General features: G+C 46.6%; 1 protein-coding gene across 1 annotated transcript in view; it reads right to left on the bottom strand.

Moving 5' to 3' along the window:
* Positions 1-16,972, bottom strand: part of LOC137378420 (myosin-7-like) — a 199,645-nt gene that overhangs the window by 49,766 nt on the left and 132,907 nt on the right. The window contains exons 25-27 of the mRNA XM_068048747.1: positions 14,554-14,730; positions 10,669-10,814; positions 389-479 (exon numbers count right to left, since the gene is read on the bottom strand). Of these exons, the coding sequence (XP_067904848.1) occupies positions 389-479; positions 10,669-10,814; positions 14,554-14,730 (414 nt within the window). The remainder of the gene's footprint in view (positions 1-388; positions 480-10,668; positions 10,815-14,553; positions 14,731-16,972) is intronic.

The following is a 16,972-nucleotide window of genomic DNA, read 5'->3' as shown; positions in this document are numbered from 1 at the left end:
CAACGTACATGGAGTGATGATGGGTACACGAACGTACATGGACTGATGATGGGTACACTGACGTACATGGAGTGATGATGGGTACACTGACGTACATGGAGTGATAATGGGTACACCAACGTACATGGAGTGATGATGGGTACACGAACGTACATGGACTGATGATGGGTACACTGACGTACATGGACTGATGATGGGTACACTAATGTACATGTTTGCAGAGATCAGCTTCATTCAGCTGCTGTTTACAGGACTATTTGATCATTCACTGTTGCCACTATTGTAACCGTCACCATTCCTGCCACAACTCCATCAGTGCCACACTGGAGTGAGAATGAACCGATTGATTTTCTCTGTTTGAAGACTTTCGGGAGCAGCTGGAATTTACCTGCAGTTCTTTAATCTTCTTCTGGAGTTGAGCAACGAGGGCCCCTTCATCCTCAATCTTTGAGTTTTGCTGATTTATTTCAAAATCCTTCCTGCGAAGAACAAAACAAATGTCCATTCAGGTCACAGGTCAGCGGTCACAGGTTAGAGGTCACAGTTGATATAAGTTTACTTGTGACTTCATTGCCTATATTTACTAATATTTGTGACACGATTGACAGGAATGTCCCATGAAACACTTTAATAAAACTGATTGGGAGGTGTGCTCACACTGTGATTAGTAAATTGCTAATCTCTGCTAAAGGCCTGCTCTGGTCTGCAAAAAAAACCCGACCCAAGCCCGACAGAACCAGATCTGACCCGAGCCGAGTTAACCATCAGGGTACGTGGTGGTGCAGTGGTATTGTCACTGGACTTGCATTGCAGCAGCTTTTTCGGGAGCAGAGAGTGCGAGCGAGTGAGCAGCTGGGAAGGTCAGTTTAAAGTAAACTTAATTTCCTTTTGTTTTCGGCGGAGACCAGGGGGCTGCTGGGTAAGTAAAACCCTATATATTTGGGCCATTTCAAATAACTTGCCTTTCATTGCAGCAGCTTTTTCGGGAGCAGAGAGTGCGAGCGAGTGAGCAGCTGGGAAGGTCAGTTTAAAGTAAACTTAATTTCCTTTTGTTTTCGGCGGAGACGAGGGGGCTGCTGGGTAAGTAAAACCCTATATATTTGGGCCGTTTCTGAACCTGAGACACTACACGGGTAGTGTCTCCCACCCGCCCTCCGCCTCTAACCAAAAAAAAAGGACTCGGCAGTGTGTAGATAAGGTAAGGCTTTTTCTATTTCTCTTTTTTTTTATCGTGTGATTGGTAAAAACTTTTCGTTCCTTTTTCATTTAACTAAGTTAAGTTTAAGATTAAAAATGGCAGGAGATCTCAGACCCGTGTTATGCTCCTCTTGCTCAATGTGGGAGCTCAGGGACATGGCTGATGTCCCTGACTCCTTCACGTGCAGGAAGTGTGTCCAGCTGCAGCTCTTGTTAGACCGCATGACGGCTCTGGAGCTGCGGATGGACTCACTTTGGAGCATCCGCGATGCTGAGGAGGTCGTGGATAGCACGTTTAGTGAATTGGTCACACCACAGATTAGGATTGCTGAGGGAGAAAGGGAATGGGTGACCAAAAGGCAGAGAAAGAGCAGGAAGGCAGTGCAGGTGTCCCCTGCGGTCATCTCCCTCCACAACAGGTATACCGTTTTGGATACTGATGGGGGAGATGGCTCACCAGGGAAAGACAGCAGTAGCCAGGTTCATGGCACCGTGGCTGGCTCTGCTGTTCAGAAGGGCGGGAAAAAGAGTGGAAGGGCTATAGTCATAGGGGATTCGATTGTAAGGGGAGTAGATAGGCGGTTCTGTGGTCGAAAACGAGACTCCCGAATGGTATGTTGCCTCCCAGGTGCACGGGTCAGGGATGTCTCAGATCGGTTGCAGAACATTCTGAAGGAGGAGGGTGAACAGCCAGTTGTCGTTGTGCACATAGGCACCAATGATATAGGTAAAAAACGGGATGAGGTCCTACAAGCAGAATTTAGGGAGTTAGGAGCCAAGTTAAAAAGTAGGACCTCAGAGGTAGTAATATCCGGATTGCTACCAGTGCCACGTGATAGTCAGAGTAGAAATGAAAGAATAGTCAGGATGAATGCGTGGCTTGAGAGATGGTGCAGGAAGGAGGGGTTCAGATTTTTGGGACATTGGGACCGGTTCTGGGGGAGGTGGGACTATTACAAATTGGACGGTCTGCACCTGGGCCGGACTGGAACCAATGTCCTTGGGGGTGCTTTTGCTAACGCTGTTGGGGAGGGTTTAAACTAATGTGGCAGGGGGATGGGAACCAAATGAGGTCAGTGGACAGTAAGGAGGTAGTAACTAAAGCCTGTAAGGAACTAGATAATGAGGTCAGTGTGACTAAGGGAAAGAGTAGGCAGGGAGCAGATGATGAAAGCAAAGGGACTGGTGGTCTGAGGTGCACTTGTTTTAATGCAAGAAGTGTAGTAGGTAAGGCAGATGAACTTAGGGCTTGGATTAGTACCTGGGAGTATGATGTTATTGCTATTACTGAGACTTGGTTAAGGGAAGGGCATGATTGGCAACTAAATATCCCAGGATATCGATGCTTCAGGCGGGTTAGAGAGGGAGGTAAAAGGGGTGGAGGAGTTGCATTACTGGTCAAAGAGGATATCACAGCTGTGCGGAAGGAAGGCACTATGGAGGACTCGAGCAGTGAGGCAATATGGGCAGAACTCAGAAATAGGAAGGGTGCGGTAACAATGTTGGGGCTGTACTACAGGCCTCCCAACAGCGAGCGTGAGATAGAGGTACAAATATGTAAACAGATTATGGAAAGCTGTAGGAGCAACAGGGTGGTGGTGATAGGAGATTTTAATTTTCCCAACATTGACTGGGATTCACTTAGTGTTAGAGGTCTAGATGGAGCAGAATTTGTAAGGAGCATCCAGGAGGGTTTTCTAGAGCAGTACGTAAATAGTCCAACTCGGGAAGGGGCCATACTGGACCTGGTGTTGGGGAATGAGCCCGGCCAGGTGGTTGACGTTTCAGTAGGGGACTACTTTGGGAATAGTGATCACAATTCCGTAAGTTTTAGAATACTCATGGAAAAAGACGAGAGTGGTCCTAAAGGAAGAGTGCTAAATTGGGGGAAGGCCAACTATGCCAAAATTCGGCAGGAGCTGGGGAATGTAGATTGGGAAAAGCTGTTTGAAGGTAAATCCACATTTGATATGTGGGAGGCTTTTAAAGAGAGGTTGATTAGCGTGCAGGAGAGACATGTTCCTGTGGAAATGAGGGATAGAAATGGCAAGATTAGGGAACTATGGATGACAGGTGAAATTGTGAGACTAGCTAAGAGGAAAAAGGAAGCTGAAGAAAGACAAAGCTTTGAAAGAATATCGAGATTGTAGGCGCAATCTGAAACTAGGAATTAAGAGGGCTAAAAGGGGTCATGAAATATCTTTAGCAAACAGGGTTAAGGAAAATCCCAAAGCCTCTTATTCATATATAAGGAGCAAGAGGGTAACTAGAGAAAGGATTGGCCCATTCAAGGACAAAGGAGGAAAGTTATGCGTGGAGTCAGAGAAAATGGGTGAGATTCTAAACGGGTACTTTGCATCGGTATTCACCGAGGAGAGGGACATGACGGATGTTGAGGTTAGGAACAGATGTTTGATTACTCTAGGTCAAGTCGGCATAAGGAGGGAGGAAGTGTTGGGTATTGTAAAAGGCATTAAGGTGGACAAGTCCCCAGGTCCGGATGGGATCTATCCCAGGTTACTGAGGGAAGCGAGAGAGGAAATAGCTGCGGCCTTAACAGATATCTTTGCAACATCCTTAAACACGGGTGAGATCCCGGAGGACTGGAGAATTGCTAATGTTGTCCCCTTGTTTAAGAAGGGTAGCAGGGATAATCCAGGTAATTATAGACCGGTGAGCCTGACGTCAGTGGTAGGGAAGCTGCTGGAGAAGATACTGAGGGATAGGATCTATTCCCATTTGGAAGAAAATGGGCTTATCAGTGATAGGCAACATGGTTTTGTGCAGGGAAGGTCATGTCTTACCAACTTAATAGAATTCTTTGAGGAAGTGACAAAGTTGATTGATGAGGGAAGGGCTGTAGATGTCGTATACATGGACTTCAGTAAGGCGTTTGATAAGGTTCCCCATAGTAGGCTGATGGAGAAAGTGAAGGCGCATGGGGTCCAAGGTGTACTAGCTAGATGGATAAAGAACTGGCTGGGCAACAGGAGACAGAGAGTAGCAGTGGAAGGGAGTTTCTCAAAATGGAGACGTGTGACCAGTGGTGTTCCACAGGGATCCGTGCTGGGCCCACTTTTGCTTGTGATATACATAAATGATGTGGAAGAAAGTAAAGAAATGCTCCATCCATCAATATTGGCGACCACGCTCTGGAAGTGGTTCAAGAGTTCACCTACCTAGGCTCAACTATCACCAGTAACCTGTCTCTAGATGCAGAAATCAACAAGCGCATGGGTAAGGCTTCCACTGCTATGTCCAGACTGGCCAAGAGAGTGTGGGAAAATGGCGCACTGACACGGAACACAAAAGTCCGAGTGTATCAGGCCTGTGTCCTCAGTACCTTGCTCTACGGCAGCGAGGCCTGGACAACGTATGCCAGCCAAGAGCGACGTCTCAATTCATTCCATCTTCGCTGCCTTCGGAGAATACTTGGCATCAGGTGGCAGGACTATATCTCCAACACAGAAGTCCTTGAAGCGGCCAACACCCCCAGCTTATACACACTACTGAGTCAGCGGCGCTTGAGATGGCTTGGCCATGTGAGCCGCATGGAAGATGGCAGGATCCCCAAAGACACATTGTACAGCGAGCTCGCCACTGGTATCAGACCCACCGGCCGTCCATGTCTCCGTTATAAAGACGTCTGCAAGCGCGACATGAAATCGTGTGACATTGATCACAAGTCGTGGGAGTCAGTTGCCAGCATTCGCCAGAGCTGGCGGGCAGCCATAAAGACAGGGCTAAATTGTGGCGAGTCGAAGAGACTTAGTAGTTGGCAGGAAAAAAGACAGAGGCGCAAGGGGAGAGCCAACTGTGCAACAGCCCCAACAAACAAATTTCTCTGCAGCACCTGTGGAAGAGCCTGTCACTCCAGAATTGGCCTTTATAGCCACTCCAGGCGCTGCTTCACAAACCACTGACCACCTCCAGGCGCGTATCCATTGTCTCTCGAGATAAGGAGGCCCAAAAGAAGAAAGAAAAGAACATAAATGATGTGGAAGAAAGTATAGGTGGTCTGATTAGCAAGTTTGCAGACGACACTAAGATTGGTGGAGTAGCAGATAGTGAAGGGGACTGTCAGAGAATACAGCAGAATATAGATAGACTGGAGAGTTGGGCAGAGAAATGGCAGATGGAGTTCAATCAAGGCAAATGCGAGGTGATGCATTTTGGAAGATCCATTTCAAGAGTGAACTATACAGTAAATGGAAAAGTCCTGGGGAAAATTGATGTCCAGAGAGATTTGGGTGTTCAGGTCCATTGTTCCCTGAAGGTGGCAACGCAGGTCAATAGAGTGGTCAAGAAGGCATACGGCATGCTTTCCTTCATCGGACGGGGTATTGAGTACAAGAGTTGGCAGGTCATGTTACAGTTGTATAGGACTTTGGTTCGGCCACATTTGGAATACTGCGTGCAGTTCTGGTCGCCACATTACCAAAAGGATGTGGATGCTTTGGAGAGGGTGCAGAGGAGTTTCACCAGGATGTTGCCTGGTATGGAGGGCACTAGCTATGAAGAGAGGTTGAGTAGATTAGGATTATTTTCATTAGAAAGACGGAGGTTGAGGGGGGACCTGATTGAGGTGTACAAAATCATGAGAGGTATAGACAGGGTGGATAGCAAGAAGCTTTTCCCCAGAGTGGGGGATTCAATTACAAGGGGACACGAGTTCAAAGTGAAAGGGGAAAAGTTTAGGGGGGATATGCGTGGAACTTTCTTTACACAGAGGGTGGTGGGTGCCTGGAACGCATTGCCAGCGGAGGTGGTAGACGCGGGCACGATAGCGTCTTTTAAGATGTATCTAGACAGATACATGAATGGGCAGGAAGTAAAGAGATACAGACCCTTAGAAAATAGGCGACAGGTTTAGATAGAGGATTTGGATCGGCGTAGGCTTGGAGGGCCGAAGGGCCTGTTCCTGTGCTGTAATTTTCTTTGTTCTTTGTTCTTTGACTGGAAACCCAGAGACCCAGTGTATTGCTCTGGGGACATAGGTTCGAATCACACCACAGCAAAAGGTGGAATTTGAATTTAATTCATAAATCTGGAATTAAATGCTAGTCTAATGATGGCCATGAAACCATTGTTGATTGTTGTAAAAACCCATCAGGTTCACTAATGTCCTTTAGGGAAGGAAATCTGCTGTCCTTACCTGGTCTGGCTTACATGTGACTCCAAACCCATAGCAATGTGGTTGACTCTTACATGCCCTCTGAAATGACCTAGCAAACCACTCAGTTGTATTTAACCACTACAAAGTCAATAAAAACAGCACTGTGGGTGTACCTACCCCACATGGACTGCAGCGGTTCAAGAAGGCAGCTCACCACCACCTTCTCAAGGGTAATTAGGGATGGGCAATAAATGCTGGCCTGGCCAGCGACTCCCACATCCCATGAACGAATAAAAAAAAAGTTAACTTCCCTTCCATTTTTCGCTTTGTTGCTGATCTGCTTAAAATAACTGTGAAAATACCACCTTTCTAGTCAAAAAATTACATTAACTGTGGAGCTACTTACCTGTTATAGAGGTGTCCGACCCAGCCTGACCACAGCCTGGATGCTGGACCCGAAAATGCAACCGAACCCAACACATTCTTGTCCTTTGGCCAATTATCTTAAATCCGTGTCCCTCTGGTTACTGACCCTCCAGCCAGTGGACACAGTTTCTCCTTATTTACTCTATCAAAACCCTTCATGATTTTAAACACCTGTATCAAATCTCCTCTTAAACTACAAAAATACAAAACAAAATACTGCGGATGCTGGAAATCTGAAATAAAAACAGGAAATGCTGGAAATACTCAGCAGGTCTGGCAGCATCTGTGGAAAGAGAAGCAGAGTTAACATTTCAGGTCAATGACCTTTCAGTAGCCAGTCCTGAAGTCTCTCATCCCTGGAACCATTGGAGTAAATCTCCTCTGTACTTGGGCAGTCCAGTTAACAATGAATGGAGAATGAATGAGAATTACTTTGATTGCTTGCCTGTGTTGTCGAAGCTTAGAGATTTCAGTCTAAATGTTCAATAATCTTGTAAAGGGAATCTGGTTCCTCAGCTGTGGATCTAGTCAGCAAGGTCGAATGTCACCAAGTAGGGACAAGGAAGAGCCCAGTAAGGGGGTATAGCCATTTTTGTTACAAGGACATGTTGTGCCTCAAATCAATGTGAAAGGGTAAAGCCAATTGGATGTTCTGGTGTTGTTTTACTGGGAGTGGTGCAGATGCAGTGTGTAGAAATGTCACAGGAAGGTTTGCTAGGGCTGTTGGGAATGGTTTAAACTAGTTCGGCAGGGGGATGGGAAACTGAATGCAGTTTCAGATAGGACAATTTCAGGGCAGGGAACAGAAACCTCAGGGAGGCAGAAAATTAGCGAGTGACTCAGAAAGACAGAAGAAGCAAAGGTTAAAAAGTGTGCAGCAGAGGAATTTGGCAGTGTTAAAGGGTATTTATTTTAATGTGGGGAGTATAGTAAATAAAGCCGATAAGTTGAGGGCACAGATTGACATGTGGCAACATGATGTCATTGCTATAACGGAAATTTGGCTTAAAGGGCAAGAATGGCAGCTCAGCATCCTGGAAAGAGAATGTTCAGGTGGGATAGAGAGAGAGATGAAAAAGGAGAGGGTGTAGCATTATTAGTTAAGGAATCAATAACAGCTGTGATGAGGGGTGATATGCTAAATGAATCATTAAATAAGGCCACATAGGTTGAGCTCAGAAATAAAAAAGGGGCAGTCACACTACTAGGAGTGTACTATAGATCCCCAAATAGTGAGAGGGAGGTAGAAGAATAAATATGTAGGCAAGTAACCAGCCCAACGAGAGGGGGCACAATTCTAGATTTAGTCTTCGGTAATCAAGCTGGGCAAGTGGATGAAGTAACAGTGGGTGACCATTTTGGAGATAGTGACCATAATACAGTTAGATTTAGCATTATTATGGAAAAGGACAAAGATAAAACAGGAGTAAAAGTTCTAAATTGGGGGAAGGCAAATTTTACGAAACTGAGAATGACCTGGCGAAAGTGGACTGGATACAGCTACTTGAAGGAAAATCATGGCAAACCAGTGGGAAGCATTCAAAAGCGAAATTCTACAGGCACAGTGTAGGCATGTCCCCACAAAGATAAAAGGTGGTACTGCCAAATCTAGAACCCCCTGGTTAGCTAGAAGCTTACAGGGTAAGTTAAAGCAGAAAAAGAAAGTTTATGACGATCACAAAAAAATAATTTAGAAAGCCTAGAGGAGTAAAGCAGTTGCAGGGGTGAAGTAAAAAAGGAAATTAGAAAAGCAAAGAGAGGACATGAAAAATTATTGGCAGGTAAAAATCAAGGAAAACCCAAAGATGTTTTATCAGTATATTAAGAGCAAGAGGATAACTAAGGAAAGGGTAGGACCTATCAGAGATGTATAAGGGAACTTATGCATGGATGCAGAAGATGTGGGCAGGGTTCTGAATGAGTTTTTTGCCTCTGTCTTCACAAAGGAGAGGGTTGATGCAGACATTGTAGTTAAAGGGGAGTGTGAAATATTAGATACAATAAGCATAATGAGAGAGGAAGTACTAGAGGATCTGATATCCTTGAAAGTGGATAAATCACCAGGGCCAGATGGATTGCATCCCAGATTGTTAAAGGAAGCCAGGGAGCAAATAGCGGATGCTCTGAGGATCATCAAATCCTCACTGGATACAGGCGAGGTACGAGACGATTGGAGGTCCGCAAACATTGTACCATTGTTCAAAAAGGATAGGCCAAATAATTATAGGCCGGTCAGTCTGACCTCGGTGGTGGGTAAATTATTAGAATCAATTCTGAAGGACAGGATAAACTGCCACTTAGAAAGGCATGGATTAATTAGGGATAGCCAGCATGGATTTGTTAAGGGAAGGTCATGTCTTACTAACTTGATTGAGTTTTTTGAGGAAGTAACAAGGTGGATTGATGAGGGTAGTGCAGTGGATGTGGTCTACATGGATTTTAGTAAGGCATTTGACAAGGTCCCGCATGGCAGACTGGTCAGTAAAATGAAAGCCCATGGAATACAGGGGAACGTGGCAGGTTGGACCCAGGATTGCCTCAGTGACAGGGAACAAAGGGTAGTTGTAGACGAATGTTTTTGTGAATGGAAAGCTGTTTCCAGTGGTATTCCACAGGGCTCAGTATTGGGTTCCTTGCTGTTTGTGGTATATATTAATGATTTGGACAATTGACCCGGGTTCAATTCTGGGTACTGCCTGTGTGGAGTTTGCAAGTTCGCCCTGTGTCTGCGTGGGTTTCCTCCGGGTGCTCCGGTTTCCTCCCACATGCCAAAGACTTGCAGGTTGATAGGTAAATTGGCCATTAGCAATTGCCCCTAGTATAGGTAGGTGGTAGGGAAATATAGGGATAGGTGGGGATGTAGTAGAAATATAGGATTAGTATAAATGGGTGTTGATGGTCGGCACAGACTTGGTGGGCCGAAGGGCCTGTTTCAGTGCTGTATCTCTAAACTAAACTAAAAAACTAAAAAATGTGGGAGGCATGATTGGGAAATTTGCTGATGACACAAAAATTGGCCGTGTAGTTGATAGTGAAGAGGATAGCTGTAGACTCCAGAATGATATCAATGGTTTGGTTGAGTGGGTGGAAAAGTGGCAAATGGAATTCAATCCAGAGAAGTGTGAGGTAATGCATTTGGGGAGGGCAAATAAAGCGAGGGAATACACAATAAATGGGAGGATATTGAGAGGGGTAGAAGAAGTGAGAGACCTTGGAGTGCATGTCCACAGGTCCCTGAAGGTGGCAGGACAGGTAGATAGAGTGGTGAAGAGGGCATATGGAATGCTTTCCTTTATTGGCTGAGGTTTAGAATACAAAAGCAGGGATGTAATGCTGGAACTGTATAAAATGCTGGTTAGGCCACAGCTGGAGTATTGCGTACAGTTCTGGTCACCACATTGCAGGAAGGACATAATTGCTCTGGAGAGAGTACAGAGGAGATTTACAAGAATGTTGCCAGGGCTCAAAAGTTGCAGCTATGAGGAAAGATTGGATAGGCTAGGGTTGATTTCCTTAGAACAGAGGAGGCTGAAGGGTGACTTAATTGAGGTGTACAAAATTATGAGGGACCTAGATAGAGTAGACAGGAAGGACCTGTTTCCCCTAGCGGAGAGGTCAATTACCAGAGGGCACAGATTTAAGGTGATTGGTAGAAGGATTAGAGGGGACATGAGGAAAAACTTTTTCACCCAGAGGGTGGTGGGTGTCTGGAATTCACTGCCAGGAACGGTGGTGGAGGCAAAGACCCTCAACTCATTTAAAGGTACCTGGACATGCACCTGAAGTGCTGTAACCTGCAAGGCTATGGACCAGGTGCTGGAAGGTGGGATTAGATTGGGCGGCTAGTTTTCTCGGCCGGCACGGACATGACTGGCTGAATGGCCTCCTTCTATGCTGTAATTTTTCTATGGTTCTATGGTCACACTCACTTCTTCAACCTCTCCTCCAGCTGTTGTTTATCGTTCTCTAGATCCATGACAGATTCATGCGTTAATTTCAAATCTCCCTCCAGTTTCCGCTTGACTCGTTCCAGATCCATCCGGACTTTTTTCTCTTGTTCCAATGACCCTTCCAGCTGCCGTGGAAATAAAAGGAAGTTAGTTCGTTGGAGGCAGAAAAGTACACAGGAATTGGTATAAAAGCACTGGCTGCTCATCACCTGCGATTATATTGCATGGACTGTCAGCACAGAGTATTTTCATAATTCACAGAGATATTGAATATAGCTGAAGTTTGAAAAAATATAATTTCACTATGATGTTAATGTAACATGAAGTTAATTCCCAATTCAAATCACATTTACATCTAATTTTATTCTGACTTTTGAATTTTCAGCTCAGCCCTAATGGAAGTTATCTTAAATTCCCTGAGAGCATGTTTTGTTCTGATCAGGTTTGAGTGGTAGATTATGTCTCAATTATACAGTAGGTAGAGTTGTGGAATCCTTGCAAGAGAGCAGGACTGATAACAGGGCAGGAGCTGGATAGGCAGGTGGTGAAGAATGGTCAGAGGTTCTTGTTGACGAATGTTGGCATTTTAACTGCATTAATAATATATAATGATATATAATAATAACTGCATTGTCTGCCGATGTGGGAACGATCCAGCCACAAGCAAGTGAGGCCACATTAATATTTAAAATTCAGGGTCTGATGACCTCATTCAGTCCCGGACTCAATTTTAACCCCAGGCCAGACTCAGTAGCAGGATCGCAATCAGTCAAGGCTTGGGTAGATTCCACTCATTAGTCTGTCTACGCTGGGGTGGGTTTGGAGGAGCCGATGGACCCCACACTGAGACCTCAGCCTTTTCTGCTCTGGGCTGCCAATCACCTCAAGGAAATGAGGAAAGCAACTTTTGACCAGTGGCACTTGTGCTTTGAGCATCAACAAGGGGGGGTCCGGACACGAGAGAATTTGCCCCACAGACTGAGAAACCCTGGCACTGCCTAAAGGGAACAAGATATCACCGCAAAACCAACCCTCGACATCATCCATCCCAAGAGCATCCTGAATCCAGCTGAAATATCCCAGATTTTCAGAGGTCTGTTTGTACAGTAACTGCAGAAAAAGCAGTCAGAGTGAAACTTTGTCAAGTGGAAAGTATGACATGGAGTACCTCATCTTCTAGAAAGTTCTGCACAAAACTCTAGCAGTTTAGTTCAAGATGTTGAGATTCTGTGTAAAAGCTGTGAATAAGAAACTGATTATGTAGATAGTCCAACTAGGGATGGGGCCGTACTGGACCTGGTATTGGGGAATGAGCCTGGCCAGGTGGTCGAAGTTTCAGTGGGGGAGCATTTCGGGAACAGTGACCATAATTCCATAAGTTTTAAGGTACTTGTGGATAAGGATAAGAGTAGTCCTCGGGTGAAGGTGCTAAATTGGGGGAAGGCTAATTATAACAATATTAGGCAGGAACTGAAGAATTTAGATTGGGGGCGGCTGTTTGAGGGTAAATCAACATCTGACATGTGGGAGTCTTTCAAACGTCAGCTGATTAGAATCCAGGACCAGCATGTTCCTGTGAGGAAGAAAGACAAGTTTGGCAAGTTTCGGGAACCTTGGATAACACGGGATATTGTGAGCCTAGTCAAAAAGAAAAAGGAAGCATTTGTAAGGGCTGGAAGGCTAGGAACAGACGAAGCACTTGAGGAATGTAAAGACAGTAGGAAGGAACTTAAGCAAGGAGTCAGGAGGGCTAAAAGGGGTCATGAAAAGTCATTGGCAAACAGGATTAAGGAAAATCCCAAGGCTTTTTATAAATATATAAAGAGCAAGAGGGTACCTAGGGAAAGGGTTGGCCCACTCAAGGACAGAGAAGGGAATCTAAGTGTGGAGCCAGAGGAAATGGGCGAGGTACTAAATGAGTACTTTGCATCAGTATTCACCAAGGAGAAGGACTTGGTGGATGATGAGCCAAGGGAAGGGAGTGTAGATAGTCTCAGTCATCTCATTATCAAAAAGGAGGAGGTGTTGGGTGTCTTGCAAAGTATTAAGGTAGATAAGTCCCCAGGGCCTGATGGGATCTACCCCAGAATACTGAGGGAGGCAAGGGAAGAAATTGCTGTGGCCTTGACAGAAATCTTTGCATCCTCATTGGCTACAGGTGAGGTCCCAGAGGACTGGAGAATAGCCAATGTTGTTCCTTTGTTTAAGAAGGGTAGCAAGGATAATCCAGGAAATTATAGGCCGGTGAGCCTTATGTCAATGGTAGGGAAATTATTGGAGAGGATTCTTCAGGACAGGATTTACTCCCATTTGGAAACAAACGAACTTATCAGCAAGAGACAGCATGGTTTTGTGAAGGGGAGGTCATGTCTCACTAATTTGATTGAGTTTTTTGAGGAAGTGACGAAGATGATTGATGAAGGAAGGGCAGTGGATGTTATCTGTATGGACTTCAGTAAAGCCTTTGACAAGGTCCCTCATGGCAGACTGGTACAAAAGGTGAAGTCACACGGGATCAGAGGTGAGCTGGCAAGATGGATACAGAACTGGCTCAGTCATGGAAGACAGAGGGTAGCAGTGGAAGGGTGCTTTTCTGAATGGAGGGCTGTGACTAGTGGTGTTCCGCAGGGATCAGTGCTGGGACCTTTGCTGTTTGTAGTATATATAAATGATTTGGAGGAAAATGTAGCTGGTCTGATTTGTAAGTTTGCGGACGACACAAAGGTTGGTGGAGTTGCGGATAATGATGAGGATTGTCAGAGGATACAGCAGGATATAGATCGGTTGGAGACTTGGGCGGAGAAATGGCAGATGGAGTTTAATCCGGACAAATGTGAGGCATTTTGGAAGGTCTATTGCAGGTGGGAAGTATTCAGTAAATGGCAGAACCCTTAGGAGTATTGACGGGCAGAGAGATCTGGGTGTACAGGTCCACAGGTCACTGAAAGTGGCAACGCAGGTGGATAAGGTAGTCAAGAAGGCATACGGCATGCTTGCCTTCATCGGTCGGGGAATAGAGTATAAAAATTGGCAAGTCATGTTGCAGCTGTACAGAACTTTAGTTGGGCCACACTTAGAATATTGCGTGCAATTCTGGTCGCCACACTACCAGAAGGACGTGGAGGCTTTGGAGAGGGTACAGAAGAGGTTTACCAGGATGTTGCCTGGTCTGGAGGGCATTAGCTATGAGGAGAGGTTGGATAAACTCGGATTGTTATCACTGGAACGACGGAGGTGGAGGGGCGACATGATGGAGGTTTACAAAGTTATGAGCAGCATGGACAGAGTGGATAGTCAGAAGCTTTTTCCCAGGGTGGAAGAGTCAGTTACTAGGGGGCATTGGTTTAAGGTGCGAGGGGCAAAGTTTAGGGGGGATGTGTGAGGCAAGTTCTTTACACAGAGGATGGTGAGTGCCTGGAACTTGCTGCCGGGGGAGGTGGTGGAAGCAGATACAATAGCGACGTTTAAGAGGCATCTTGACAAATACATGAATAGGATGGGAATAGAGGAATACGGTCCCCGGAAGTGCAGAAGGTTTTAGTTTAGGCAGGCATCAAGATCGGTGCAGGCTTGGAGGGCCGAATGGCCTGTTCCTGTGCTGTACTGTTCTTTGTTCTTTGATTGAATTGCTGGGCGGAGCAGTGGGTTTATGTTAGCTTCAGTCCCAGGGAGTGACATTTCAACTCTCAGTCTTTCCACTTTACATTTGTTAAATTTTGTTTGATTATGTCTATGAGGCACCTTGGGATTCATTCTAAAATGAACACTTAGACTCGCTCCAGATCATTAAACTCCCAGGGTTTTTAACAGTCTGGAATTCCAGACAACTTTCAGTGAGAATTTTAAAATTTAATTTTCACTCACGTCATCGACTTGTTGCTCAAGTTTGGCCTTGGCCTTGGTCAGTGTGTTGACCTTGTCCTCCTCAGCCTGGAGGTCCTCCAGTGTCTGCTGGTGGGCCTCTTGTAGAGCCTTCTTCTCCTTAGTCAGTTTAACGATGGTTTCATCGAGAGACGCCATTTCCTCTGTAAGATTTTTAACCTAGAAATGTAAATAAATTACAATGAATTACAAACTAACAAATAGCTCATCGCTGGGCGGGTGGATTATTCTCAAGCACCAGCCTCATACCGGCTTGGAAATTGATGTAAGATTGTGAATTTCAGCGTTAGTGAGTATCAAATATAGATTTTCCCTAAAAGAGTTCCAAATTACTGATCTGACTCGATGGGCGCAAGACCTGAGGCACTGGGGTACAGTACTGGTGGGGACAGGTCTGTCACTGTATAACACTGGGGTACAGTACTGGTGGGGACAGGTCTGTCACTGAATAACACTGGGGTACAGTACTGGTGGGGACAGGTCTGTCACTGAATAACACTGGGGTACAGTACTGGTGGGGACAGGTCTGTTACTGTGTAACACTGGGGTACAGTACTGGTGGGGACAGGTCTGTCACTGAATAACACTGGGGTACAGTACTGGTGGGGACAGGTCTGTCACTGTATAACACTGGGGTACAGTACTGGTGGGGACAGGTCTGTCACTGAATAACACTGGGGTACAGTACTGGTGGGGACAGGTCTGTCACTGAATAACACTGGGGTACAGTACTGGTGGGGACAGGTCTGTCACTGTGTAACACTGGGGTACAGTACTGGTGTGGACAGGTCTGTCACTGTGTAACACTGGGGTACAGTACTGGTGGGGACAGATCTGTCAGTGTATAACACTGGGGTACAGTACTGGTTGGGACAGGTCTGTCACTGTATAACACTGGGGTACAGTACTGATGGGGACAGGATTCCACTGTATAACATTGGTGTACAGTACTGGTGGGGACAGGTATGTCACTGTATAACACTGGGGTACAGTACTGGTGGGGACAGGATTCCACTGTATAACATTGGTGTACAGTACTGGTGGGGACAGGTATGTCACTGTATAACACTGGGGTACAGTACTGGTGGGGACAGGTCTTCCACTGTATAACACTGGGGTACAGTACTGGAGGGGACAGGTCTGTCACTGTGTAACACTGGGGTACAGTACTGGTGGGGACAGGATTCCACTGTATAACATTGGTGTACAGTACTGGTGGGGACAGGTATGTCACTGTATAACACTGGGGTACAGTACTGGTGGGGACAGGTCTTCCACTGTATAACATTGGGGTACAGTACTGGTGGGTACATGTCTGTCACTGTGTAACATTGGGGTACAGTACTGGTGGGTACAGGTATGTCACTGTATAACACTGGGGTACAGTACTGGTGGGTACAGGTATGTCACTGTATAACACTGGGGTACAGTACTGGTGGGGACGGGTCGGTCACTGTGTAACATTGGGGTACAGTACTGGTGGGGACAGGTCTGTCACTGTATAACATTGGGGTACAGTCCTGGTGGGGACAGGTCTGTCACTGTATAACACTGGGGTACAGTACTGGTGGGGACAGGTCTGTCACTGTATAACACTGGGGTACAGTACTGGTGGAGACAGGTCTGTCACTGTATAACATTGGGGTACAGTACTGGTGGGGACAGGTCTGTCACTGTATAACACGGGTACAGTACTGGTGGGGACGGGTCGGTCACTGTCTAACACTGGGGTACAGTACTGGTGGGGACAGGTCTGTCACTGTATAACATTGAGGAAGAGGATGAGTGTGGAATGGGGAGGTGAGGGGCGGGTGAGGGGATGTGGAAGGAGCGGGGAGGTGTAATGACTGGGTGAGGAGAGGGGGAGGGAAGGGAGAGGTAAAGGGTGGGGTGTAGAGGGGTTGGAGAGTGTGAACGTCGTGGGCGGGGCGGGGGAGGTTTGGGGACAGGTGGGAGGAGAGGGGAACAGGAGGAGAGAGGGAAGGTAAGGAAAGGGGAGAGGGGGACAGAGGGGGTGAGGGGGAGCAGAGGTGGAGGGGAGGGGGAGGGAGAGAGGAGGGAGAGGGGAACGAGAGGAGAGGGAGAGCTGAGGGAGGGGGAGGGAGGGGGAGAGGAAAGGGAGGGGAGACGGGGGGAAAGGGGGGAGCGAGGGGGGAGCGAGGGGGAAGGGAGTTGGGCGGGAGGGAGAGTGAGTTGGGCGGGAGGGAGAGGGAGTTGGGGAGGCGCGTTGAGAGGACGAGGGGATGTGGGAGGGGGAAAGGTGGAAGGGGGAGGGGGTGAAGGGGGAGGGGGTGAAGGGGTAACTGGTGCTGCTGTGATTTGACCGCCTGCAGCTTCTGTTTCCATCCAGAGGATTGCGGGAATCTAGAAAATGACAATCGGGAACGTTAGCTGTAACTTG

The sequence above is a fragment of the Heterodontus francisci genome, chromosome 16, assembly GCF_036365525.1.
Source record: "Heterodontus francisci isolate sHetFra1 chromosome 16, sHetFra1.hap1, whole genome shotgun sequence".
Classification (NCBI taxonomy): Eukaryota; Metazoa; Chordata; class Chondrichthyes; order Heterodontiformes; family Heterodontidae; genus Heterodontus; species Heterodontus francisci.
This window is presented reverse-complemented; position numbering and strand designations above follow the sequence as displayed.